Genomic DNA, 25,088 nt, shown 5'->3' with positions numbered 1-25,088 from the left:
ACCACCACAAAAATACATACTTTCCACATGTAAGCTTTTATTATGTAATTTAGGATGAGTTAAAAGCAAAATCGCAACAACTAATTCACTGGAATCTCAGAACGTTCATTCGACAAAATCAGACACCACTTATGTTTTTGTGTAACTGTGAAGATATTAAAAAAGAAAATGATCAGAATCAAACCCAATGGTGTCAGAAGAGAATACACAACCTAAAACCTGTGAATGTTGTTGACTGTAGCTGGACTGACGTGTGACGTTCTCTGGCCTACTCCTGGCTCCAATGAAATTCAGTCAATTTAGTCGCCATTTTTGTGTGATGTAGACGTTGCTATGTTGGAACCAGGCTTCATCAGTAAGCAGAAGGGGTGAAAGTAGATGTGTACTTATGCATGTACCACAACCCCAGAATTTGCCAAACGTTTGATGTGAGACTACATTCTTTTACTGAGGCATCTGATTGGTCAGTTTATAACTTGAATAACTTGCACTACAAAGAAAAAGATCTGGATTATCAAGAACATCAAGAAAAAAAGGTATCAGTACAAGAATGGTTATTCTAACCAAAAAAACTCATCGCTGTTTATTTCTCTATAGAAGTCTATGGCATTTTGACTTCTTGGAGCCAGCACATACTTCCTATTTGGAATAAACAGTATTAACAGTCAATGGCAAATGTAGCTGCTCTCCTGTTAAAACTGTAGAGCTTGACTTGACCATGAAGTGGCACTTCGGCCTTATAATTAACACTACATCTTTCCCAGCAGGAAGGAAAAGCCATGAATAGGAATGTGCTTTTATGGCTTGAAATCATTGAGGCTGGCTAACACAAGGACAACATGAGGGCCTCTCCCATAGCTACCTAAAAATAAAACCCACGCTCAAACTCCAGGTTTTCTATTTACCTAATAAACAATGCATCTGAAAGCTCACTTCAAGGATGTTTACTTTTTTTTACAAGCATGTGGAGGCATATGGGTAGACGGAGTGCCAGAGGCTGTAATGTAAACTAGCAGCTGCAGAGGCATCGCAGTAAGAGGCGTGTGCTGCTGAAACATATAGCCTTTGGATAAAAAAAAAAAAAAAAACTTGAAATAGAAAACAATTTATTAAAAAAAAACATGTTTGGGCTCCTCGCGGCTACATTGGAAGGCAGAGTTAATATTCAACCCAGGTTATACTCTTGTGTAAGAATAGAGCCGTTATTTGTTCTTTTGGCCTTTTTTTTTAAAAATAAAAGCAACATAAACTCTTCAGACAGGTCAAGAAGGACAAAACCGCAACAACAAATGTTAAACTTCCTGTCACGTCTCACTCCCATCTGACTTTAGGTCAATATCCCTTTTATGCTACGTTCCCACCGGGCATGTGTTGGTGTTGCACGCGGGTTATAAATGCACCTTTAGCATCTGGTGTTCACACTGGACTGTCCCTACCCGATACTAGCACATGTACCTGCAGTTGGAAGAGGCTTGGTGCGAAATGTCAAAACGGTGCAAATTTCGCAAATCTTGCTCCAGGCTTTTTCTTTCTCAGCTTTAATCCGATATATAGTGACTGGATGGCTCAGTTGGCTGGGTGTAGGCCTGTCAAGCAGGACTCCCAGGGGGCGCAATGAGCTTAATCCAGTGTGAGTCCTTCTGCAAGACCCTTTACGCGACTGCCTATGTAGTTACAAGAAGGCCTTGTCTGGGCCTCCCTGTGTCTGTCCCCAGCCTAGATAAAATACAGTGTTGTGTCGGTAAGGGCATCTGGCCTAAAAATCTGCTGTGGCGGCCCTGAAGCGATTAGTCAAACTGTGAACAACAGCAGCTTTATTCCAGTACATGACAAACTTTGTGTTATATAAATCATAAATCAGGTCGGGTCCAATAAATGAAAAAGGGGACCGTCCATACGTCACTACCAAATCCGAGGCCCAGATTGGTTGAACTTCAATTGGTTTAATTTTTAACACGCATTGAATGGCTGCACGTTTTGTACATAGAGCCCAAAAATGGACTTAAAAACCTGTGTAGTGACGAGTGAACACTAGACTTTAAATGCAGAAGCCCAAAACACGCTTTTACCTATTTGCATAGGCTTTTTATTAGAAGTGGTTGCTTGAACGCTTGTTGACGAGGTAGCTGTGAACGTAGCATTAGATACAGTCTTTATAAGTTCAGCGAGGTCTTAAAAACATACTTACATTTTCAGTGCAGTTCACAAGTCTTTGGATTTGTTAAGAACAACATGGCAAACAACACAGAAGAACAAAAAAAACAGACTTCTTTGGTCTTGTCATCCTCTCACACTGCCCTTTCATGCACCGATTCCTGCTCCCTTTGTGCTTTTGCTTACTGATGTCAAACCACCACACTTCAAGAAATTGTATTGTGTCCCTTTTTAGAACAAAAGTAAACACATTTGCATTTGGCAGATTCTCTCTGTTGCAACATGACTTCCCGGCCTGTTTGTTTCCTGTTGAAATTTGTAAAGACGTGCGTTTGTTAGAGGAGCAGAGGAGCTGTGAATGTGGGCGGCGCCATAGAAACATTTGGCGAATTTTCTCACTGTCGTCAACAGCTTTTCTCTGTCGAACTCCTGGTTTGAGAGAACAGGCTTCAAGCTGAATAACAAAACTACACAACACAGCCAGCTTTACTGACTTGCAACAAATTGCTGCTGGTGACTGTGTGTGATTCATATTACTGAATCTTGTCTTTGGTGATGAACAATGTATACACTTTCCTCTTACTGGGCATCATCGGTCTAAATGGACTCATATTTCTTTCTGGTTTTTAATTTTCTTTCTCTCTTTTTTGATAAAATCTACGGTGTGAAATTCAGCAGTGAGGATCAAATTTCCTGCAGTTCTTAAATACATTTTTTCATAAATTTCTGAATTTAAATGGATGTATGGTTCTCAGCAAGTATGAAGTTGCATGAATGTGACTAAGCAACATGCAAACAAACACATCACCAAAGCACAAACTGTCCTTTCTTTTTTTGTTGTTGAAAAACCTTGTAAATAATAATGTTTGCTCTCCTTGAACCTCCTTGGTTCTGGGAACACAAAGTCCTGACTCAAGGAGGAGAAAAACAATTAAATGCATTAGATGTGCAAAACGGAGCGAGGCTGACATTTAGAGTTTGCAACAAAATGCTGGACTTAATGTATGTCAATTACTTTAGGAAAATGTATTTTAACTTAATGTGAAGATGCAAAAAAAAAACTGTATTGAATACAATAAATGCATTTTAAAGGGATCCAATGGAAAGACTTAAAAACAAATGAAGATGTAAAAAAGTGTTTGAAATGGTGTAAATATTATAGTTTAAAGGTTCCTTAAAAACCCACTCAAATGTAAATTGTGTTTCTGGTGTTTTTTGCATGTTCTTGTAGGAAGGAAGTTAAGCCCTGGAATCTGGATAAAAGTTGTACGGCCGGTAGCTCCAATAATGCTCACCATTTTTGTTTGCGCCGGTAATGAGATTACATGTAAACAGATGGATGAGCGGAAGTGTGGGCGTGCTTGCACGTCAACAGTCCCGCCCACAACTCGGAGACAACTTTCTAATGAACTACTGCTGCTCTGCAGAAACTGTGTCCAAGGAAACAACACAGGTTTAAGAATTAGCCTAAAACGACATAATCATAATAGAAAAAACCCTTTAAAATAGATCAAAAGATCATCGGAGCGGGACTTTAAGGAACTAAACGCTTCTTTAACACTCAAATACAACGGCTCCAGTGTCTACATTCTTTCGACAACCGTAACTCTTCAACTGATTCTGCAATTAGTTTGATTCCGACGGATTCTGATGTGGAGAAAAGCATCTCTGTGCAAAGCTGATGTGAAAAGCAACTTTTCTCTGCGTTAGAATCAGCTGATTTATGGTGATTGTGGAAACCGTTGGCGAGTTACACTAGCCTTATGTGTTATTTGGTTGTCACTGGCAACATCTCTATATTTTTAGTGTTTTCATTTATTTAAATACTCATACAAGCAAACAAACACCAAGGACAGATTAAGCAGTTTGAAGCTGATGATGGAAATATGGCAGATTGCTGATGTGAACATCACACTCACTCAGTTCTACTGCTTAGCCCACAAATGCACATTCTTTACTACATTCTTTATTTAAAAAACACTTAATTATTTCAAAAAGAGTTCATTTAAAGATTTAAAGCAATGTGTAAAAGTGTCTGTTTTAAAGAAAATTCCTGACTTTGAGTCCCCTCTGGAGTCTTTACTGTGTCGATGGTGATACTCACATTGTGCCAGTATGCCAGCCAGAGCGGTCTTAAACTTCTCCTTTGCCTCTTCCATCTCCTTCTCATGCTGACTCTTCTCGCTCATCAGTCGCCGGATGTGGCTGTTGGAGGACTGGATCATGGAGTAGAAGTTGTTGGCATTCCTGCGGTTGACCTCGCCTCGTTCCAGCCAGGTCAGGAGAACACGCACCGCTTCTGCAAACTTGCTATCGTCTGACCAAAAGGGTAGAAATAGGACCTGTCAGGATAGTTTCCATGAAACCGCTGAACGTTGTGAATCCAAAACAGACCGAAAATCATGAGTAAAGTTCTAGAAATGTATTAGAAGAGTCAGTTAAGGAACAGAAGTAGAAAACTAAAACTGTAATTTGGGGAACTTTATGGCTCCCTATGGCATCTTTAACAGAAAAGTAAAGCACAAAACGACTTGGTAGGTGACCTGTTGTCATGGGGTGAAGCAGAGTTTAGAGTACACTCGTCAAAGTGCCGCCAACAGACTGAAGGGGAGAAAACAGAAACTCTAATGGGCAGCAAACAGCTGGGATTTTCAGAACAGCAGCCACAGTGATCAGAAACAAATTCTTGGCTGGAGCGGCTCTGTGTCAGGAGTTCTTTGCACTGTGGCCAGAACTGAAAACAGAAAGACACTTGCAGATGGCAAAGAGGCAGAAAGTCACGACCGTGCTGTTATCTGCCAATGCGACTGAGACCTGGAAGTGCCGCCGCTCATTAGAGAAACGTGTATATTCAGCTAGAAAGCAGACAGAAAGCCGAAGAGGAGGAAAGCAGAGCTAACGAGACAACTCCAAATGATGAGTGGATAGGAGGAGGGACAGGATGAGAGGGAAGTGCAAAAAGGCAGAGGAAAGTCTTTCCTGTGTTTACAGTGTTTGTGTAGTTTCTTCAAAGTAGAAGCTCTTCCTGTAACATCAGGAACCAACAACGAGCTTTCCATGTAAGCACTTCCCCTAATGCTAGTCCTGTTGATAATCCTGAGATACCTTAGACCAAATTAGAGGAGAATTCATGAAGAACACATTTGCTTTCAGTGACAAACCGTCTTCCCTTCAAGCATGACTTATCCGTGCACAGGAGAGTAAAGACCAAGTCTGATGAAAATCACGTTTTTGACATGTCCTTTTCTGATGATAGATTATATATATTAAGAAATGTATGTTGATAATTGCATTTCTGAGTATTTCTTTATTTAACTCGTTGTGAATCAGGAGCAGACGAAAAATGCAGTTTGAAAAAGATTCTATGCAAAAAAACTTGTAGCTGTGATGTAGCTGCTGCAATTGGCTGCTCACAAGCTCCCTGCGCCGCTTCATTCTGATGCATCCACCTACTATTTTTGTTGCACCAGTGATGTTAGCCTGGGGGTGTGAGGGGCTGTAAGCTCATGGGAGAGCATGTAAATAGATGGATTATGGGAAGGGGGCGGGCTTACTCCACCCCAATTGTCACGCCCATATCTCAGAAGTGAATTTCTAATGAATTACTGCTGCCCTGCAGAAACTATGTCCTAGAAAATACCCCAGTTTTTTTTGTCGTCAAAAAACAGCAAAACCATAGTTAAAACTGTAGGTGGCGGTCATGAGGTAGTATTGAGAAGCAACAGTGTTAACACTTTATGTTCTTGAACGTGCGTCACAGGCTCAGTGTGAACAAAACATGCACTTTCTTCTAACAAGGTTTCTTCTTCACCTTTGATCTTGTCTCCAAGCTGGCTGCACTCGTGCTCAGAATAGTGGACGATTGGTGGAGGGGACGGCGGGCGGAGCCGGTCCTCCTCCATCTTGCGGCGGTGGCGCTCCTCTCTAGCCAACATGCGCTGACGACACTCCCACTCGTATAGGTCGTCCCTGGCCTGGGCAAAGTCCACATGAAGTCGACCCGAGTCTTTTTTGTCTGTGCTGGAGCCCAAACGGATCCGGTACCCTGAGGAAGGAGAAATGTTCAATAGGAGCAGAGATGGATTCAGTGTGGGGAGTAACAGATGGCAGGCAGGGGTGATCTGTGTGCACTTGTGTCATTTTCACAGTTGGGCAATTTCAAAAATGTTCCAGGTGCCGAATACGATCTGCCAATTTCATCTGAGGTGGAAAACATGAGGAGACGCAAGAAATGTTTCAATTTGTTCCTCTGTTTTAACTAGCAGCATATTTCAAGATGTTTAAATTTTGAAAAGATGAGAAAAAACAACAACAACAAAACACTGCGTTAAAACATTCAGCTGCACTTCTGTTTCAGCGCTGAGGCGGATTAAGGCTGCAGTTGATGCTGCACACACTCAGAGCTGGAGCGCCGTGTGTGCGTTTGACAACAGGAAACAGCAGGACGCGCCGCTCTAAATGATGATGCTGTTACCTCTGAGCTGATTCAGCAAGTGACGGCCTCCTATTTAAAGGTACAGACTAATAACTGCTTGCTTAGCAGGAGCGATCAGATGGGAGCATGGCTGCAGAAAAAGGACAGGTCATTTGCAGCACGGATACAGGGGTGGGACTGCGTGAGCAGAGCTTTGTGGACATGTTTGTTTTTGAGTTGCTGAGCCTGAACAGGTCAGCGATGTGATACAGTCTGCATCACATGCACACCCTGTGTGTGCCATTCCGCGCACCTCACTAATGACTAGAGTGTGGTGTAAGGGCACCGTATGACAGCAGCACCTGTACATCATAAGAGCTTGGAACAGATACAAATACTTTTTGATACATTTACCACACACACACACGACAATACCATTTTCATAACGTCCCTTAAGGTGGCCGCTTGAACCTCAAGGGAACTGCAAGACACACCTGCGTTCCCCTTAAGATGCAGCCGCTCCTGTCTGCGACTTTCTAAGGGCCCAGACGACCCAAAAACCTGCAGCACCTATACAGGTCAAGCCCTGTACCGGTGCCTATGACTAAGGTTTGACAGAAGAAAAAATGTATTTAAATATTGTAGCGGACTACATTAGGTTGGGTGGCTGTTGGGGTTCAGCCAATGTTCTATGTACCGGAGCTCAGTGGACACACAAGGCAGAAAGGCTTGGTGGCTCTGGAGTCTGCCATCCAACCTGTTATCGGGGATTTGCACCAATAGGGTTCAGTTAATAGTTGAAAAGGGGAAATTTGGAGAGGGGGCCTGGTGTATGAGAGAGGGAATTAAGACGTTTGGGGAGCGTTTGTTTTCCTGTTGCTCAGAGTTGTTGGTGGAAGCCGTACAGTGTTGGTTACGGCCTACAGTAACCACAAAAAAAGAGACCTAAAATGGATTACATCTCAGTGTCTTAGTGCAGGAAAGGGACACTTCAACATCTTTTCATTGTAGGGCCTGAATTACCTGAACAATAAGAATCAAATCCATCGCCTTTCAAATAAATAAATAACGTTTTTGGTAGTAAATCAAAGACAACACAAAGCGTTTAAGCAGAGGTGGAAAACAATGGCTTGAGGCATGAATAGGATTAACCTGAATTACAACAAATTGCCGAAAATAGAGACATTAGACCAAAAAGGATCCAGAGATGAGCTCTACTTTATCATGGAGCTCCTCTGTGTGACTTATGCCTGCCTTTCAAGAGGACATAGAGCAAATCTCCGCCCTACTTCATGGGATAGCTCTCCCTGACCCACACGCTTTTTTGACTTCTTTTATGTTAAACTATAAACAGCATGCAGAGGTTTTTGCGGCACAGAAGGCTTGCATCCTTTAGTCAATACATTAGAGGGAGGCTTAGAGAGGCCAATTACTTCTCTAGTGGCACTGAAAGACCACAATATCCCTTATTAACCCCTCTTCCTTCTCTATTTCCCTCTCATCCCCACTCTATCCTCCTTATTAAATTCCCACTAATGGCTAGTTGTGGATTGAAGTGAAATCATCCCTATTTAGCGATTTAATTGCTTGAAATGATCAGAGAGCGAGTGTCTGGACAGGAGATTGGTGAAACATAAACAGGGAAAGGAAATGAGTGCAAGTAGGTGTTTTTTTTTTGTTGTTTTTTTTTTTTTGCTGTGCTCTCAGCTCCGGTCTTTCCATCCTTCAATATTTCATAGGAGGAGATGTCGGTGAGCAGGAACTGCTTGGAGTGTGTGTCACTGCTGGGTGCTGTTGTTTGCACAGGCTGTGTGTGGGTGGGGCTTTATTTATGGGGAAACTCCACGGCTCGGTCATCACTCTAATATATGGACCTTTTGCGCCCACATCTCACCGTGAGAACAGAGGCAGCCCAAATCGATAGGACCCGACTCAATCTCACTAAGAAACCCACATATGCATTTAGAAGTGGAATCGCACAGTAATAAGGAAAAGATTTTTGCAGATCCAAGTTGTATTTTTTTGGGGGGTTTTTGCAGCGTGTGGCCAGCAGATTACAGATGAGGATCTCTGCATATACAGCTATGAAAATAAACAGCAGAAAAGCTGCCGTGGAGTTTCAATTGCTCCTGTAATAACCCACTCAATCAGGAGTTTGATAACAGAACAATCTGCTGCAACATTTTCTGATTGGCCGGCTCCAAATTCAGAATGTCCTTATTATGAATGCGTTAACATAAAAAAACACCTTAAATAATTTAGGATGCGCATTTGAACCACTTTAGCTTTGTTTTTTCGGGGGGAAATCTTGCTTTTATAAACTTGGCATGGAGGACAGCTATAAATAATTCAAAGCTTCCATTTATGTCTGCAACCTTAGCTGCTCAGTTTAACAGCACAAACCACAACTTCGCTGGATTAAAAATTCTTTGTCATTGTGAAAAAAAATATTAATTAAAAAAACACGCTCCAGTGCAGCCCCACTCATAAAAAATGCACATGTAGTTTCTGTAAACCTAATTCTGTTTGCAGCAACAGATCAAAGTGTTTGGTGCAGAAGATACACAGATTCTGACGTAGAAATGAATTCATGGTGATCAAAGAATTAAGAACACATAGTTTTTTAGAATTCAAGTATAAGTGAAAGGTTTTGAAATGATGTGGTATTGGTTTAAATCGATCTTTACTTTTACAAGATACAATATCGATTCATAAAAATGGAGGAATTCCATTTCCCCGTTGGCTTAAAAAGGTTTTGTTTTGTAACTTTTTTCACCTCTTTTGATTTAAATCATTAGATATGTCACAACTATTTTTGTGTTCTAAATAAAAAGAGGAAATCAGTAAAAGGCCTATGCCCTCTTCTTCCTTAATCCTTTTGAAATGCATGTTTTGTGTTGTAAATTATATGTTTTTGTACTTTTAAAGTTAAACTCTCTTCGTCTGAGGCAAAAATAAACAATGGTGCCATCCGCAGTGTTAACGTGCGTTGTTGCACGGGCATTCCATGGGCATTCCATAAAACAAAACTTTATAAAGTTTTGTTTTGAAAGTACAACGAAAGGTTTTATTTTGAAACCCGGACCTGGAAACATTTCGATTGACAAATGAACGCTTGATTTTTTTTTGCATCAATGCAACGGAGACACAACGCAGACGGACAAGTGGAAATCAGCCTTTTCTGATCGCGCGCAAATCCTGTTTTGACAGGGTGTGCACGTGATATGCAAGTGCCCGTGTGGGACACCTGTAGGATGTCCACACAAACTATGCTCTGGTTGTCTAATTTTCTCATTTGTAACAGTCAACCTGCATGCAAGGAGAGGGCATCTATCACGTGAACAGTCCCCAGGATTTGGGGACTAAAAAACGACTAATCCGTATGACCCGCTTGCATCTCACCTACTTCACCCGTATGCGTTGTTTAGGTGTTTGATACATCCTGCAGCATGCTCCTGCTCTTTCTACAGGCTCGCCGAGTGGTCTACAACCTTGATATTTTATGGGGGCCACTTGTGTGCTTTGTTACAGGTTAGCCCCTGTTTTCGCCCACAGACAGCCCATTTCCACCCATAAGGGCAGTTGCAATCAAGGCTTCAGATCCTCTGTTATTAGCATGATTACAGGTTGTGACCTTTACAGTACTGTGGGACTCGACAGAAAGAACTGATTGTGTGACAGACAACGTACCAGAGAGGAAGAGAGCCTTATCCACGGTGGCCTCCTCTGCAAACCTGATGTGACAGAAGTTCTTCTTGCTTTTGCGTATAGCAGTGATATCGCCGCACTGCCCAAAGATCTCCACGATAAGCTGCTCGTTGGCGTTCTCTGGGAGACCCCCAACGAAGACCGTTTTACATCCTGGAGGACGTTCTCTCGTGGCAGGAGGGGGAAGGTCTGACGGAAACAGAAAAAAAGCAAAGCGGGGAGTTACTGCACATGTGTTCTAATATAAGGCACTCGCTGATGTGCGAGTGCCTTATATCAGCCAATCATTTGGTGATAAGGTCAGTTTGAACCAGCAACCCTGCACACAGAGAAAACACATTCCAAATGCACAGGACTCCAGAAAAGAATTTGACTAATTGAGAGAAGTATGAATGATGATCTTTGAGAGGCTGCAAACAACAGCCTCTGACAACTGAATTTATTATTCACTGCTTCTCATTCATTACCTAACGTATGGCAGATGGCCAGGGTCAAACTCAGCCTGCCAGCGTTTCATAATGAACAGAATATATTGTTGCACTGCTCGTAATAACAAAGAACAACAGGCTTTTTATTCCAATGCTTTTCTGTCATCATTGCGTTCCGTTGCCCGAAATACAAACACACAGGCTTTGGACAAAATGTTATCAAGAATAAAAGGGGGAAAAGAAGCACTAAATGCAGTCCCTGACAATGCACACAAGCTGTAAATCAACACAGGGATTAAATAAAAGGCAGGATATAGCAGGTTACAGGGATTTTATGAAGAAGATTTCTACAGGGTAAAATCTACTGCCTGCATTGTGATTAAGGTGGTGCTCTGCTGTCTGCAGGTGACATTAGCACCAACGACAGTTGCTGTCAGGTGGAGGATTGTGGGACAATGAGGCCGTTTTTGAATAAAAGTAAGCTGAAAACGGAGCCTTATCCTGTGGGAGAATGTCAACAGGAAGGAACTCATTTCAAAAAAGGATCAAATGTTGACTCTTTTAGTTTTCCCCTTTCCACTGCATTTAAAAACCTGCTTTGATCACATCTAAATGACTAAACTTAGGCTCTGACATTCATTCATCCACTTCTATATTTGAACTGCTTGTTTTTGCATTTTAGCATTTGTCAGCTTTTAATTGAGCTGCAAAAGAAGAAAGAAAAAAAACACACACAGACTAATTCTTTTTCCTTAATAAAAAACAGGCACCAACTGTGCAAAAATGGCAAATTTAAGACACAACACTTATGATCCAAAAATGCTAAAACCTAATGCATAAATAATGATAACTTGGAGCTATAAGCTCTGAATAGTTTATCTAAGATAACGTTAAAATCAAGCCATTTCAAGCATGAAAATTAAATCCTTTTGGTTAAAAACTGATTGCAAATCCCATCATGTGGAATATAGGGGCTCAGCAACACAGAAATCACTTATTCGACACAGATGAATGTTGACTGATCTAATCTCCAACAGATCAGGCTTCTCATCCATGATGAATGTGATTAATGGGCTAAGGGGTGAAGTAAAGGAGCAGTGAGGATGCTATACACTGTCTATATGTGTGTGTGTCTGCTACAGAGTCTGTGTCTCATCTGTGTACAAAGATGCTCTGAAACAGCAAGACTGAGTCTGGGCTTGAGCCTTTAACAATAATATCTGTGATAAAATCCATAAACTTCTTTTTTTATTATTGATATCTGATCTGTTTTTACTATAACAGACATTAGCTATGGTGGGCTTGAAGCGGAAACAAATTCCTCATCACGAAAACATATAAAAGATCTCAACAACAGTTAAAAAAGCAAAACAAATACAAACAAATAACATTTTAAAAATCAAAGCAAAATGTAAAAAAAAATTAAATGGAATGAAAAGATATATTTACGAAAGCAGAAGTAATTCCTAAAAATAAAAAAAAGTGCTAAAAAAATGAAACAAAAGAAGAAACTGAAAAAAGGTAGGTACTATGGGACATCACTGATTGGATGAGGATGTTTGTCCATCATTTCAACCAAAAGTTATTTGGCATGAAGTGATACTGAATATGCTCCTTAATAATCATGAAAAAAAACAACATAAACATCGAAAATCAAACGTCATCATCCAATCAGAAAAGTCCCATAATAACTCAATTTTTCCAGGTTTTACTTTTGTTTAATTTTTTAAGACTTTAGAGTTTTAGAAATTACGTCTGTTGTCTGAAAAGTTTCCTTTTTGTTTTCATTTTATTTTTAGTTTTGATTTCTGTTTGTCATCTTTTAAAATCATTTAAAATTTTTGTGATCGTCACTAAGTTTTTGCATTGTTGCTGTGATTTGAACTTCAGGGCCACCATAATCAACTCCAAAAATACGTCCCAAGGTAATGTGTTCTTTTATGTGCCTTTTTTGCCTCTTCTACACTCTAGTTTGCCTCTGATGTTCTTTAAAAATGACTATTACAGCAAACAGTCTCGCACTCGGCCTCTGAAGCTGAAGGGTTAGTTTTGGGTTGAGAGGCAGAAAAATATAGATGCTTCATAAAAAAGACAAGCTGCCATAGCAAAAAGATGCTTTGCAGGCAAATGCAACAAATGAGCTGACCTTTACGCTCCATGAGTGGCTGATAAAGCCGTGAAGTGACAGAAAACAGATTGCAGAGTCATCCATATGTTCATTATCAGATTATGGTTTTTTTTAAAGATTTTATTCATTCTGGAGTCAGATATTGTAAATGTCATCTGAGCAGTTGTGCAGCTGGGAGGTACTGCTATGTGACGACGGCAAAGACTGCTCAGTCTTTGGTCCTGTACCAATATTTAAATATCTCGAATACCAGATATTTAAATATTGGATTCCACTTTTTGGGATTCAACTGAATTTTTTCATCTAAGGATCAAGGTTTGCTTGGTAATTTGTATGAATCCAATATGAGTTTCCCAATTTAACTGTTGTAACCCTTGTGCTATCTTAGATGACCCCCCTCCTTACATTGTCGTGTTCTCCCTACCATGACAAAGGTGGATAAAGGTGGAAAGATTCCATGGAATCCATGGACACCAGTGAGGTTCATAAATCATTGAAGAAAAAAGGTTCAGAGCACTGTCTAGTGGGTCTAGATGACCCAACTCCTAATGCTAAAGTGCCTAGGATAGCGCAAGGGTTACAGGATAATTTAAAATCTAAAATTCACTTGTGGAGTATAGACTATTAGGAGCAAAAGACACCAAGCACTTTACAATGCCAGCTCAAGGAGTTCTGTTCAGCTGGATTGATAGACTGAGCATCAGTGGAGGGGAACATCTGGTCCAACCTAAGGATGAGCAGTGTGAAGAAAAAGGAGAAGAGAAGGAAAAAGGAGCTCGTTGAGAATGCCGACCTGTGTTAGGATAACCGTCACACCAGATAGAAGAGGGTTGAGCAGAGGAGCAGTGAGTATGGAGGCGAGGCACACGGTGTCAGGCTGAGAGAATGCAACCAGAAAGTAATGTCTGCGTGTGATGGAGTCTATATGCCTCCTGCGTCATCAAGACTGCAGCGATGGCTTTGTGATATTCGCTGAAGCCTCAATGCAGCCAGCAGCTGAGAATGTGCTTTACAGTTTCTCACATGCTGAACACTTTTAACCATCTGCAACAATAATCCAGCTCTGGACCTGAAACAGGGGAAAACAGGGGAAAAAAGAATAGAGAGCCCTTTCTTCCCAAACTAAGGCAAAATTGTGTATTTAGAGTGTTTTCTCAGACTTCAGCCTCAACGTTTATACACAGGCCAGTAGAATTACATGAGATTGATGAAAGAATGACCAAAACGTTGTGCTCCACTGATGTTTAGTTTGTTCCATCTTCAGAACCCACTAAATCTATTTGAGATCACAGAGCTGCTGGAGCCAACCTAGCAACTTGGGCAAAGACGGGGTACACCCTCAACAGGTTGCCAGTCTGTTGCAGGGCCACACACATGCACACCTAGAAAATATTTAGAGATTCCAATGGACTTATGAAGACGCATGTTTTAGACTGTGGGAGGAAGTACAAGAAAAACCCACACATGCACAAGGAGAACGTGCAAACTCCACACAAAAGGGTCCTGGTTGGGATTTGAACCAGAGCCTTCTAGCTGTGAGCCACTGTGCATGAATCATTCTTGTTGTTGCTGCTTTCTCCTCATTTTGGGTTCACCCTTTGGCCTGATGAACTAAAAAAAACCCAGGTTAAATTTAATTTAGACAAAAATAAAACCAATGGGGTGTGTACTATATATGTGGCTATGTTTGTGAGTGAGTGTAGGGTTGTTTTTTGAATTGATTCCTACTATTTTGCGCAAGTAAGTAATATTAGAAAAAACCATGTCTCATAGCATAAAATTCTTATTTTTAATATTGTGCTTTTCATTGACATCAGTTTAGTTTTCTAAATTAAACTGAAGAAAGGCTGTTTTTGATTGTCATTTTGTGGCTCACTTGTGCATGCTCAATGTGAATATCTTAAACACTCTTAAAGAGCAAAAGCACATTCTGAGAGCCAATAATGTATTGGTTTTCTTTTTCTTAAAGTAGAGTAGAAACAAAAATATTACATTTAGATGACATTTTTTACTCATTAAAAGTTTTCATTCTTTTCTTTCTAAATTAGACATAATTTTGTGAACAAATATGTCATTTTTATGTGATTTTAATATTGGTGGGAAATTCTTTCTGATAGTGCCAAACCCATTTACAAAAAGAGAATCTAATTCACGATACAAGAGGCAACATCTGTAATACAAACATTCTTGATAACTAAGAGCTACTGTTCTACTACCTTCATTTTGTATAGCAACTACTATCAAAATACCAACAGTCCTGCCCAATATTACTCCTACCCCAGGGGTGAAACTAGTATTCTTTTGTTGAATGTATAATATCAAAGAGTAATTAAATCAATCATACCACCCCAGAAAAATTAATGCCCTTTCCCAGTCACTCCAAAAAAGATCACAGATCGTGACCCGGATGTCCCCCAGGAAATCATCTCAGGTTTAATTTACATTTATACAAAAAGCAGTATCTCCACAATTTACCAGGGGTATAAAACGTTGAGGTTGACTGTGTGTATCTGTTTCAAACAGCAGAAAAAGTTGCTATCAATATCTGATTAATTATGTAGAACAATCTGATTGCAACAATCTATGTTGACATCCGTCAAATAAAATGAGCATGAAACCATAAAAGTGAGAGGACTAGTAAGAACTAATAAGTAGTGTTGTACAGTAATTAGCCATTCATGGATTGACCACAAAAGCAGAGCATTCGCGGCTCAAACCCAGGTAAAAGATATTCCCTAAATCCTTTCATTTTGGAGCTTTCGTCTGCGGCAGGGAATGACACACACTCTCTGCACTAAAGTAACTCTTCAACCATTAACGCAATTAAAACGATTAAAACAAATTCTGAGACAAAGAAAAGCAGCTTTGCAACTATAAGCAACACTTTACTGTGATTCAGTGGAAATTCCATTCATTGCACAAACTGTTGAAGTGTTACGATAGATTGAGGAACGTCAACACTGAAACTAAAGCTCTGGCTTTAAAAGGGTTCAAGCAAAACCCACCTGAATCTAAACTAATGGTGGATAATTGTTGCATAGGAGAACTGGACTGAGTGACCCCCCCCTGAATTCCAAAAAGGAAGTACCTGCTGGTTTCAAGAAGCCAAAACTCCTGTAGAGAAATAACTATTACTCAGTATTTGTCATAATAACCATGAAGTCACCCGGGTGACAAGAGATGAGGCAGTTCTAAACAGTTCTTTTTCCAACAGTAAAATAGTTGAAAGGGAGAAGATCTTAAGCAGAGATAGGGTTTAGGACAAGAAGCTCAGAGATAATAGCCAAGTAGAGCACAGACGTTAAAATTTATATTGAATATAAGTTCAAAAAATTCAACGTGTGGAGATAAGAGACCACTTTTGACAAAACTAAAGTCTTATCTGTGTAAAAAAGTAACCGTGTAAGCTATGTTATTATTTTTTTAGATTTTCATTTAGATCTCTGCTGCGCTCTATGGAGGCAAAAAATATATCTCTATATCTGTTGCTTGCAGGAAATCCTGAGTTTACTGTTCAGCCATCAGACACAAGAAAAGATATAGAATCACATATTAAAGTAGGTTAAAGTGTGCGAATGAGTTTATGTTTTAATATAATGAGACAATTGTGCCATCGATTCACTTCACTTCAGAGATAAAAGGCAACATGTTGGGGAAAATCGTTTTATATTGAGGAAAATGTAAAAAAAAAAAAAAAAGTGAAATTCATTCAAAAAACCTCCTCCATTTCTTTACCTGTAGCCTTAATTATTAGGACGTTGTGGTGAGACAAACATAAACATCTAAGTAGTTTATAAAAAACATTTTAGGCTTTTTATGCTTAGAATATTTTCAGAGAATGCAAGACTTCTGTTGATCAGCTATAGAATGACCCCATTACAAAACCCCACATAAATAAAACGTTTATATATATATTTTAATGGCTTCTTATTAAAACCAATGTGTGGATTGCACCACATTCTGGTGAAGTTCATGATGGTGAAGAAAAGTTAGCTAAACTGGTTGAAATGTCCTGAAAAATGCTTATTTTTTAGGGGGGGGGGTTAAACAAATCCAACCTGATCATCATGTCTGCAGAGAAAGAGGGGGAAAAAAAGTGAAATTGTACATTAAGCTGCAACTTCCTGTTTAAAAATGCCCTGTTAATCCTAAAGGTCAGAGAAGGATGGTCATAGTGGTTGTAGGCGACAGAATGACGGCAGTGACCCAAACAAAGAGAGCCGGTGGGCCATCGTGAAAAGTCAAAGCATGAAGCAGATGGCCAAAGGCAGCAGAAAACATCACAGAATGTCATTCCTTTCAGGCCAGAGCATCACAAGGAGCTTTAAGTTCTCAAGAGTTTACCAAAAATGACCAACAGAGCTGTGAAAAAATCCCTTTTAAATAAATAAACTCAGTAAAGATCCATAAACTTTCAAAAATTGTTTTAGGCTTTTATGTGTTGATAATTTTAATTTACAGCTATAAATGCTTTTAAGAATAAAGATTTTCAACTGTTTAATTCATTATTAAATATCAAAATGATTTAATGTCTCCTTCAGTTTGGCAGCATTTCTGAATATTTTCTTAATTTTTAATTGTTGAGGGTAACAATCTGTGGGTCTCATTCGTTGAATAATCGATATTTTTTTGCAGACCAATGTCTAGCCACAAGGCTCAAATCAACCTGGTTTCATAAATTACAAGACGCTGTAATCACCTGAAACAACCACACAAGTTTCATAGAGGATCTTTGTATGGAGGTGAAATTATAATTAAATGAAATCATAAATTAATTTGATTTGTGAAAAATCTATTGACCAATCATGTGAAAAATTCATCAAGCAGTTCCAAAGTGTTTCCAAAGTAGATGTTGACGGGCTACAAGTCACCAAAACTTACTGGGGTTAGGAGGAAACAGAGTGCAAGTCTTGCAGTGAATGATCTCCTTAACCATAGGAACGTCCTGCGAGACGGGCGCGGGGACCATACCGAGGCCGGGCATCATGGGGTTCATAGGTGTGATTCCAGCCATCATGCCAAGATTAGGGTCAAAATCTAAAAAAAGGTGCAAAAAAAGAAACAGTCAAAAAAAGTAATTTGGAGGACGTATAACAAAGAGTGCCTTTTTGAACAGTACGTTTATGTGTGGCGTCTCTTCTGTTAACGCCACTGAGACTCCTGCAGCCCACACATCATAGAAGACACATGAATAACTCAGCTCCTCAAAGTATGCATATTTTAGGAAGTTATTACCGCTTTCTGTCCTCCTGCTGTTTGACTGATGAATTTGCAGATAATGGTCTTAAACCTACATTACACAAGCAATGTATTTACGCTACATGATACACACACGGCTGCATACAATCTGATCCATGTAGGCAGAGTTTTAAAACAGAAATCATTTTTTGAGCCTACGAATCACACATTGGTTCATTTGGAGGTATTTTACAGCATATTTAATGCTGACACTCTTCACTTAAAGCCTTCAAGAGCACTGCTCACTGAAACCATTGCATCAATAGAAACTACAGGTAGATTAAAGCAAAAAAAATCTAGACCCACACAGTCTAAAAAGCTTCTTCTGTAAAATAACTTTGCTAAAATAAATGTTGTAGTTTTCTGCACTGAGATTGGAAAAAAGTGTTTCTGTTCTTTCACTTCATGTGCGGCGAGAGATATTGATACCAACATTTTTTACATTAATCATATATAGAGATTTTAAAAATAACTTGACCAAAAAACAAACTTGATTATTGTCAGACTGTAATTCCAGACTGCAATAGTTTTAAAACATAAAAACAGTTTAAAACCTATTTTCTACATTTTCACAGATCCCTAAGGCAAATAAAAATAAAAACTAGAAAAATAAAATTGCAAGTATGCATAAAAGCAACTCTAAAATTCAACAATCGTAAAACATGTTCAGGGATGTGTAACTCCAGGCCTCGAGGGAAGCCTTCCTGCATGTCTTCTCAACATACCCTGCTCTGGCATGTTCTCATTGGCTGGACACACCTGAAACAGGTAATCAGTCATGGCAACACAGCAGCCCTGGAGGCCTGGAGTTCCATCCCTGAAAATTGTTCTTTTAACTAGTTTGTAAAAACACAAATGCAGTCTTAACCATTGACTGTATGAGAACTGGACTGAGTGAGTGTGACATCATCCATAGAAAATGGTTTACTTCCCATATGAACAATACAAGATTTTGGCTTCTTGTTTGAGGGGGAGGGGTCAGTCAGTCTAGTTCTTGTATAAAGTCAATGGTCCTAACATAAGCAGGGAGGGTTCAGTTAAACCAAAAGACCCCAAATATCCTATATCAGAAGCAACTGAGGAACATGAAAAAATGAACAAGAAAACCGCGTGTAATGCAGACATTATCCAGGAAAACATGTTTATTTAATGCAGACTCAATGTTACAATGAGTACTCTGACACAAGCTGGTTTCAGATGAACACATGTTGCCATGGTAACAAATATAGACATCATTGTATTTTATTTTTACAGTGGAACTGAGCTGTCAGTTCACAATACAATTGTGTTTCATCTTTTGCCACAATCCCTTCTCTTGCTGTCCCTTCAATACTGTTTAGAAATTGGTGAACCATGGCTTAAAAAAATATTATTATTACTATTTTTTTACAAATCGACAGAAATAAAGAATAAAGCTGAACAAATGGCACCTATTTTAAGGTGCTCATCATTTTGGAATAATTTTTAGTGTGAAGTATTTCTTTCTTTTTTTTTTTAAGTTGTGGATCAACATAGACTACACATAGATGGTGTAGTCCTAGGGCAAGACACCGAACCCCACATGGTGGTTTTATCAGTGTGTGAAAGTGTGTGTGGACTGGTAAATGACTGTACAATGCCTCGAGTCTTAATCAAGGTACAAAAGCGCTATTCAATTATTTATTAATTACCGTAGTTTGACTTATAAGAGAATATGTCTTCTATTTCACAGAGCATTTCAACTTTATGATGCCATTGAATTGGACTGCTGTTCTTGGTTCAGTTTATAAGAATGGAAACACAGACTGGGGTGAATAGCTGTTTAACGCATGCGCACACAGCTTTTTTAAATGGCTGACAGACAGTAAACGACACTGAAGAATCATACATGGATGGCTTAAAGTCCCACGCCAATCATCTATTGATCTATTTTCGAAGCACTCCCAGTGCACTTTTAATTATGATTATGACATTTTTAGAAATAAAAATCAAAAAAACGTATGTCGTTTTCAAGGACATAATGTCTGCAGAGCGGCAGGAGTTCATTAGAAACACACAAAAACTAAATCATTACAGGGCAAACCTTTCCTTCAAAAACAAACAAGCAAACAAACAAAACACAACTCATTTAAATCCTAAATCCCACAGTCTGAGTTGCCCAGCCTTTTAAGCTGCAAAGGTATATAAAGATGCAGGCTCGAGCTCCTCCTGCAGAGCTAATGATGTAAACACATATGGAGAACAAGATCTGCTTTTATCAAGGTGCTGTTTCGCCCAGTTTGCTTCTCGTGAGCATATCTGTGTTTGCCTGTGCATTTTTCCCCTGCTGCTCCCCTCCTAAGAACTGAAGGAGCCGAGCGCTGTGGAAGAAAGCAGATTATTTACTCCTGCCGACGGATTTCCAGTTCCTCCAGCTTTCTCTAATCTTAACTGTCGACATAGTAATTCGAAGATCCTTAATAACTAAACTATTATTTCCTCTGTCACTGAGTTATTGCTTATAATGTGTGCTGTAAGTTAAATATGGACATGTCTTCTGCAGAGGTAGCAGCATTTACTCTGAGCGTCCTGTTGTATTCAAATCTGACTGTTGAAATGTTTTTTTTTCTTCTCAAAGAGAGATTTTTTTTTTTTTTTTTGCTGGAGCTGCAGCCCTGGCTTTCAGGCCCTCTAAAGCAGGGGTGTCAAACTCCTTTTCACCGAGGGCCACATCAGCATATTGTCTGTCCTCAAAGGGGCAGTTATAACTTATACATGAAACTGAATGTAATGAAAAATAAACGTAACTACTCCTTAATGTTAAAAAAATCATTACTTATTTATTAAAACGTTTTAAAGTGTCAATTACAGTTGCATAGAAAATATGTTTGCTTGTTACTCTAACATAAATCCTTTTAACTTGTCCACTTATTAAAACCCACATAACTCCATTAATGAAAGATTAAACTTAATAAAGAAAAATAACATAAAACTGATCTAGAAAGAACATGTATTACACGTGTAACATATTACAAAAGAAAGGCTGCACACAGCCTTGCATCCAACTGATGGTTTGATGACAACAATTTGTCTGCATACACACATAAGACCTGCAAACATTGAATAATTGCAACAGGAGCTACTCATAAATAATATGTTATCAACTAAAGAAACATTTTATTTTAAGAAATTAAAAACGTTTATGCTCTCACGGGCCACATGAAATGACATGGCGGGCCGCATGTGGCCCCCGGGCCTTGAGTTTGACACATGTGCTCTAAAGCCTGTTTGGGCTGCCACTGGCATTCATAGTTAATGTCAGTCTGAAGTCAGGAAAGCCACAAAAAGTCAAGATGTGCGTTTTTCCCAGCAGGACCTTGCTTTAATAAGATAAGCTTGGCAACTCGCTTTACCTGTCTGTGTTTTCAGCACTGTGGCAGATCGCAGCATTCACAAGCAGAAACACTCAGTGACCACTTACAGGAAATAATCCAGGTGCAGGCTTAAAGTCTAACCACTGCCTCAAGCAATCCCTTCCTTTGCTCTGACTAGAAGTTGCTCCATAGCAAAATGTTAGCAACTAATGACTAACATTTGCGACTGCTTTTGTACTCTCAATATGACTCAATATCCCTAAGAAATCCTCTATTTCTGAATATCATAATGGTCTGTGGGTGGCTTACAAATTCTTCTTGCTGATTTGATCACAGCGCCACCGCCCTGACTGGTGGTTGTGTGCAACTGCAGTTCCAAATGGCTGATAGTTAGATCCCAGCTTGGAAACGCTTGATCACGTGTTCATTGAAACGCCCCGAGCTGATGGAGAAAAAACTCTGAAAACGAACTGTAGCTTGTAAACGCTGATATCTGTTGGATCAGCTCATGTCAGACACAGCCTGTCCTGTAAGGGAGTGTTTTGTGAACTTTTATGGAGAGAAGGAGGACTGGGCAGTCAGTGGAAACCCTACAAAGAGGTACAGAGCACAAAACTCCCTTGAAGAAGAACAACAAAAGAAACCTGGTTGCCTGTCCACCCACACACGAGCAAACATCTGTCAGATCCTTTCTGCCCTGCTGCTTTGTGAGCTTTACTTTCTATTTTCTGAAAACATCCTTGTCAAAGCTTCCTGTCATATAGTAATACCCAAAGTTTTTTTTTTTTTGCTATATGTAAAAATTTCGCTTCAAAATTATGAGACACATTCATCTTTGTGGTACGCCTGCTTTTTCTCGGATCATGTCTTTCTTGACATTAAGCAGTGTATCCCCATGGAATGCGTTAAAAGTAATTACATTTTTAGCAGCCCATCAATCACCACATCCACGAAGAACACGAGAAGAAAAATATGTTGACATTTGATTGTGTGAAGCTCCCAGCTAATATTGTCCCCCCTCCCATTCCCTTCATGTCTGATTTCCTGGGTGAATTTTTCCTTCGAGCAGTCAAAGCTGGGTGTGAGGTTGAAGGGAACACACAGGAAACTGCAATGAAGCATGCTGGATAATATTCTTTAATGAGGCGAGTCAGCCATACCACCTGGAACCCAACCAGTGGGCTGCCTCCTTCAATCTTTGCCAAGAGTCGCCCTGTTTGCATCTTCATCAGAAAATCGTGAGCCCCGCTTCTTTACAGCAACATTTGTCAGGTGCTTGACCTGCATGATAACGAGGCAAACTCCTTCCTGTCTGTGCAAGTTACCCCATCTATAAAGGGTCCGCTCGCTTGCCGAATCCATCATGTTCCGTCTGACACCTCCATACTCGGATCTAAATAACAACCAAAGCCTTCAAGTACGTTTAGCCAGCACTGGGGAAATAAATCTTCAGTGAGTGGAGAACTCCCAAAGGATTTACTGCATTTTTCCATAAGGTGCAGTTAAAAGCCTTAATTCTTTCCAAAAAATGACAGTGCGCCTTATCATCCAGAGTGCCATGTCTATGTGATGTCAAAGTGATTTTGGGAGGTACCCAGCCCTCTGTCAAAATGTCAGTCGGTCATTTGTCCGAGTTTCAAACAAGGTCGGTGGTATTGTGAATACACTAACACAGCTAACATGTAGTAGTGCCGGACTGTGTTGTTTATTTGTTACTAACAGGGTTGGGAGTTAACGTAATCACACTAACGTTTGTTTTAGCGGTATTAGTCTGTTTTCCTATATGTTGCAAACAAGATTGGGAATTACCAGTTTTGTGAGTACTCTAACGCAGCTAACGTTAGCGGTAGCGTGTCACAAACAAGTTTTAGAGCTTCTATAAAATCAGGCTAATAAAGTCTGACTGACTGATGGATTTATCTCTGACTCTTGTGTCTCGTTTAATGTGCCTTATTGTTCGGTGCATCTTATATATGACATAAGTTTAAAAATGGACCATTCATTAAGGTTGCACCTTATAATCTGGTAAGCCCTATAGTGTGAAAAATGCCCTATCTATGTATCCATAGTTCTACTGCTTTGCTATTTACTGACACAATACAAATCAAAAGAAGTCCATGCAGTCCAGCTACATGGAGCCAAAGGCCTCTGGCTTTGTAGGAAAGCAGCTCCTGCGCACAGAGGGACACAGCTTCAAGGTGGACACTTGGAAATTGCTTTAGGGCAAAGGAATGACTGTTATCCCTCTTAGTCTGTTATGTCACTCCAGGTGAGCAATGTGGAAGAGACACTGAAACCTGATTTATATTAGCAGATGTCACAGTTCTGTGGGTTTAAGTGTATATTTCATCAGGCATGACACTAACCTTTCATATAGTCTATAGTCTGTGCAGAAGCAAAGGGAATACAGGAAGTCGAGCTCCTACAAACACGTGCATATGCTGAACTTGCACATATATGTGCGTGAAAAACTAAATGTTATCCTTATAGAGAAGTAACTGTGTGTCTGAGTAGCATATCTGCAAAAAGTCGACACATTTTCTTTTTAACGGGAAGGAATTTTGACTTCAGACGAGAGAAAAGCAAACAGGCTGATCAAAAACACGACTCCAGTAGAAACAGATGGTACAGAACTTGTTATTACCACATGTTTGAAATTCTGGGGGAGGAATGAGTAGCTGTGTCATTTATGTAAAGCAGACTTAACTCCCAGGCTCAAATGGAAAGAAAATGCGAAACCCAGACAACTGCAAATGTGAAACCTCAATGAGCCTCAATGGAAGTAAAGGTTAAAAAAACCATGACGCTGAGTTTCAGGCTTGTAGCAATTTATTTATGGAGCCATTTAACTTAAATGTGCTTCGTTTGTGTGCATTTTATCATCTTGCTTCCTTATCTTTTAATGTTCAAAATCATATTTGTTCGCTAAAATGACAGAAAAGTAGCTTTTATGCAGTCTCAGGGTTATGTTGGATACCACAGAGATGCTGTCTCCAAAGTGAGTGGTGAAAAAATGGAAAAAGACTGTTAGGAAATGAAGGAATTGCTCTTGAGATGTCATGTTAGATTACTTTTAAGAATAATAAATCTTTCAAAGTCATAGACCTTGATTTTTCAAGGACGTCTGGGAATTTAAATCTAAATATAAAATTATATAATTATCTTTAACATGTAAAGCCAATAAAAATGCACGCTGATCCGAATGGCATGTTATCTTCCATGTGAGCGGGGGGGCAGCAGCTCTGTGACACGAGGAAAGAAGCGGAGCGACCAGAAATGACAGCGCCTCAGCGGTTTTCACTGCTTTGTTCATTCCGGTTTGGTGCTGCAAAAACTTAAAAAGTGCTTAAGCACAGCATCCAGTTCTTGAAATGATTCTGCAAACACTACTGCTTATTTTTCCTAGCCTTGGGACCGATATATTAAAGCAGAAAAAAGAGATGACCAGAAAAGTGGCTTTTTTATATTTTAAATTTGATTTAACATTTAAAATAGGGATTTTTGATTAAATTATCATGGGGTGATTTTTTTGCAGGGATATGCATGAAATGATAAATGAAAGATTGCATAAGCTGTAGCTTTTTATTTACCGGTACTTAGTTCTACAAATAAAAGGTTTTAAATTAAAAAAAAGTAATGATTCATAAAAAAAAACACACTTGTTTAAAGTTTCCATAATAACTTTA

At 39.5% G+C, this 25,088-nt stretch overlaps 1 protein-coding gene across 6 annotated transcripts in view; it reads right to left on the bottom strand.

Annotated features, from left to right (window-relative positions):
* Positions 1-25,088, bottom strand: part of enox2 (ecto-NOX disulfide-thiol exchanger 2) — a 206,680-nt gene that overhangs the window by 32,480 nt on the left and 149,112 nt on the right. For 5 of the 6 annotated variants that reach the window (XM_023958990.1, XM_023958992.1, XM_023958991.1 and 2 more), the window contains 4 exons: positions 17,714-17,869; positions 10,259-10,465; positions 5,966-6,199; positions 4,259-4,471 (listed from right to left, as the gene is read on the bottom strand). In XM_023958990.1, coding sequence (XP_023814758.1) covers positions 4,259-4,471; positions 5,966-6,199; positions 10,259-10,465; positions 17,714-17,869 — 810 coding nt within the window. The remainder of the gene's footprint in view (positions 1-4,258; positions 4,472-5,965; positions 6,200-10,258; positions 10,466-17,713; positions 17,870-25,088) is intronic. The other variant, XM_023958993.1, reaches the window with a different exon arrangement.

Source organism: Oryzias latipes, chromosome 10, assembly GCF_002234675.1.
Source record: "Oryzias latipes chromosome 10, ASM223467v1".
Classification (NCBI taxonomy): Eukaryota; Metazoa; Chordata; class Actinopteri; order Beloniformes; family Adrianichthyidae; genus Oryzias; species Oryzias latipes.
This window is presented reverse-complemented; position numbering and strand designations above follow the sequence as displayed.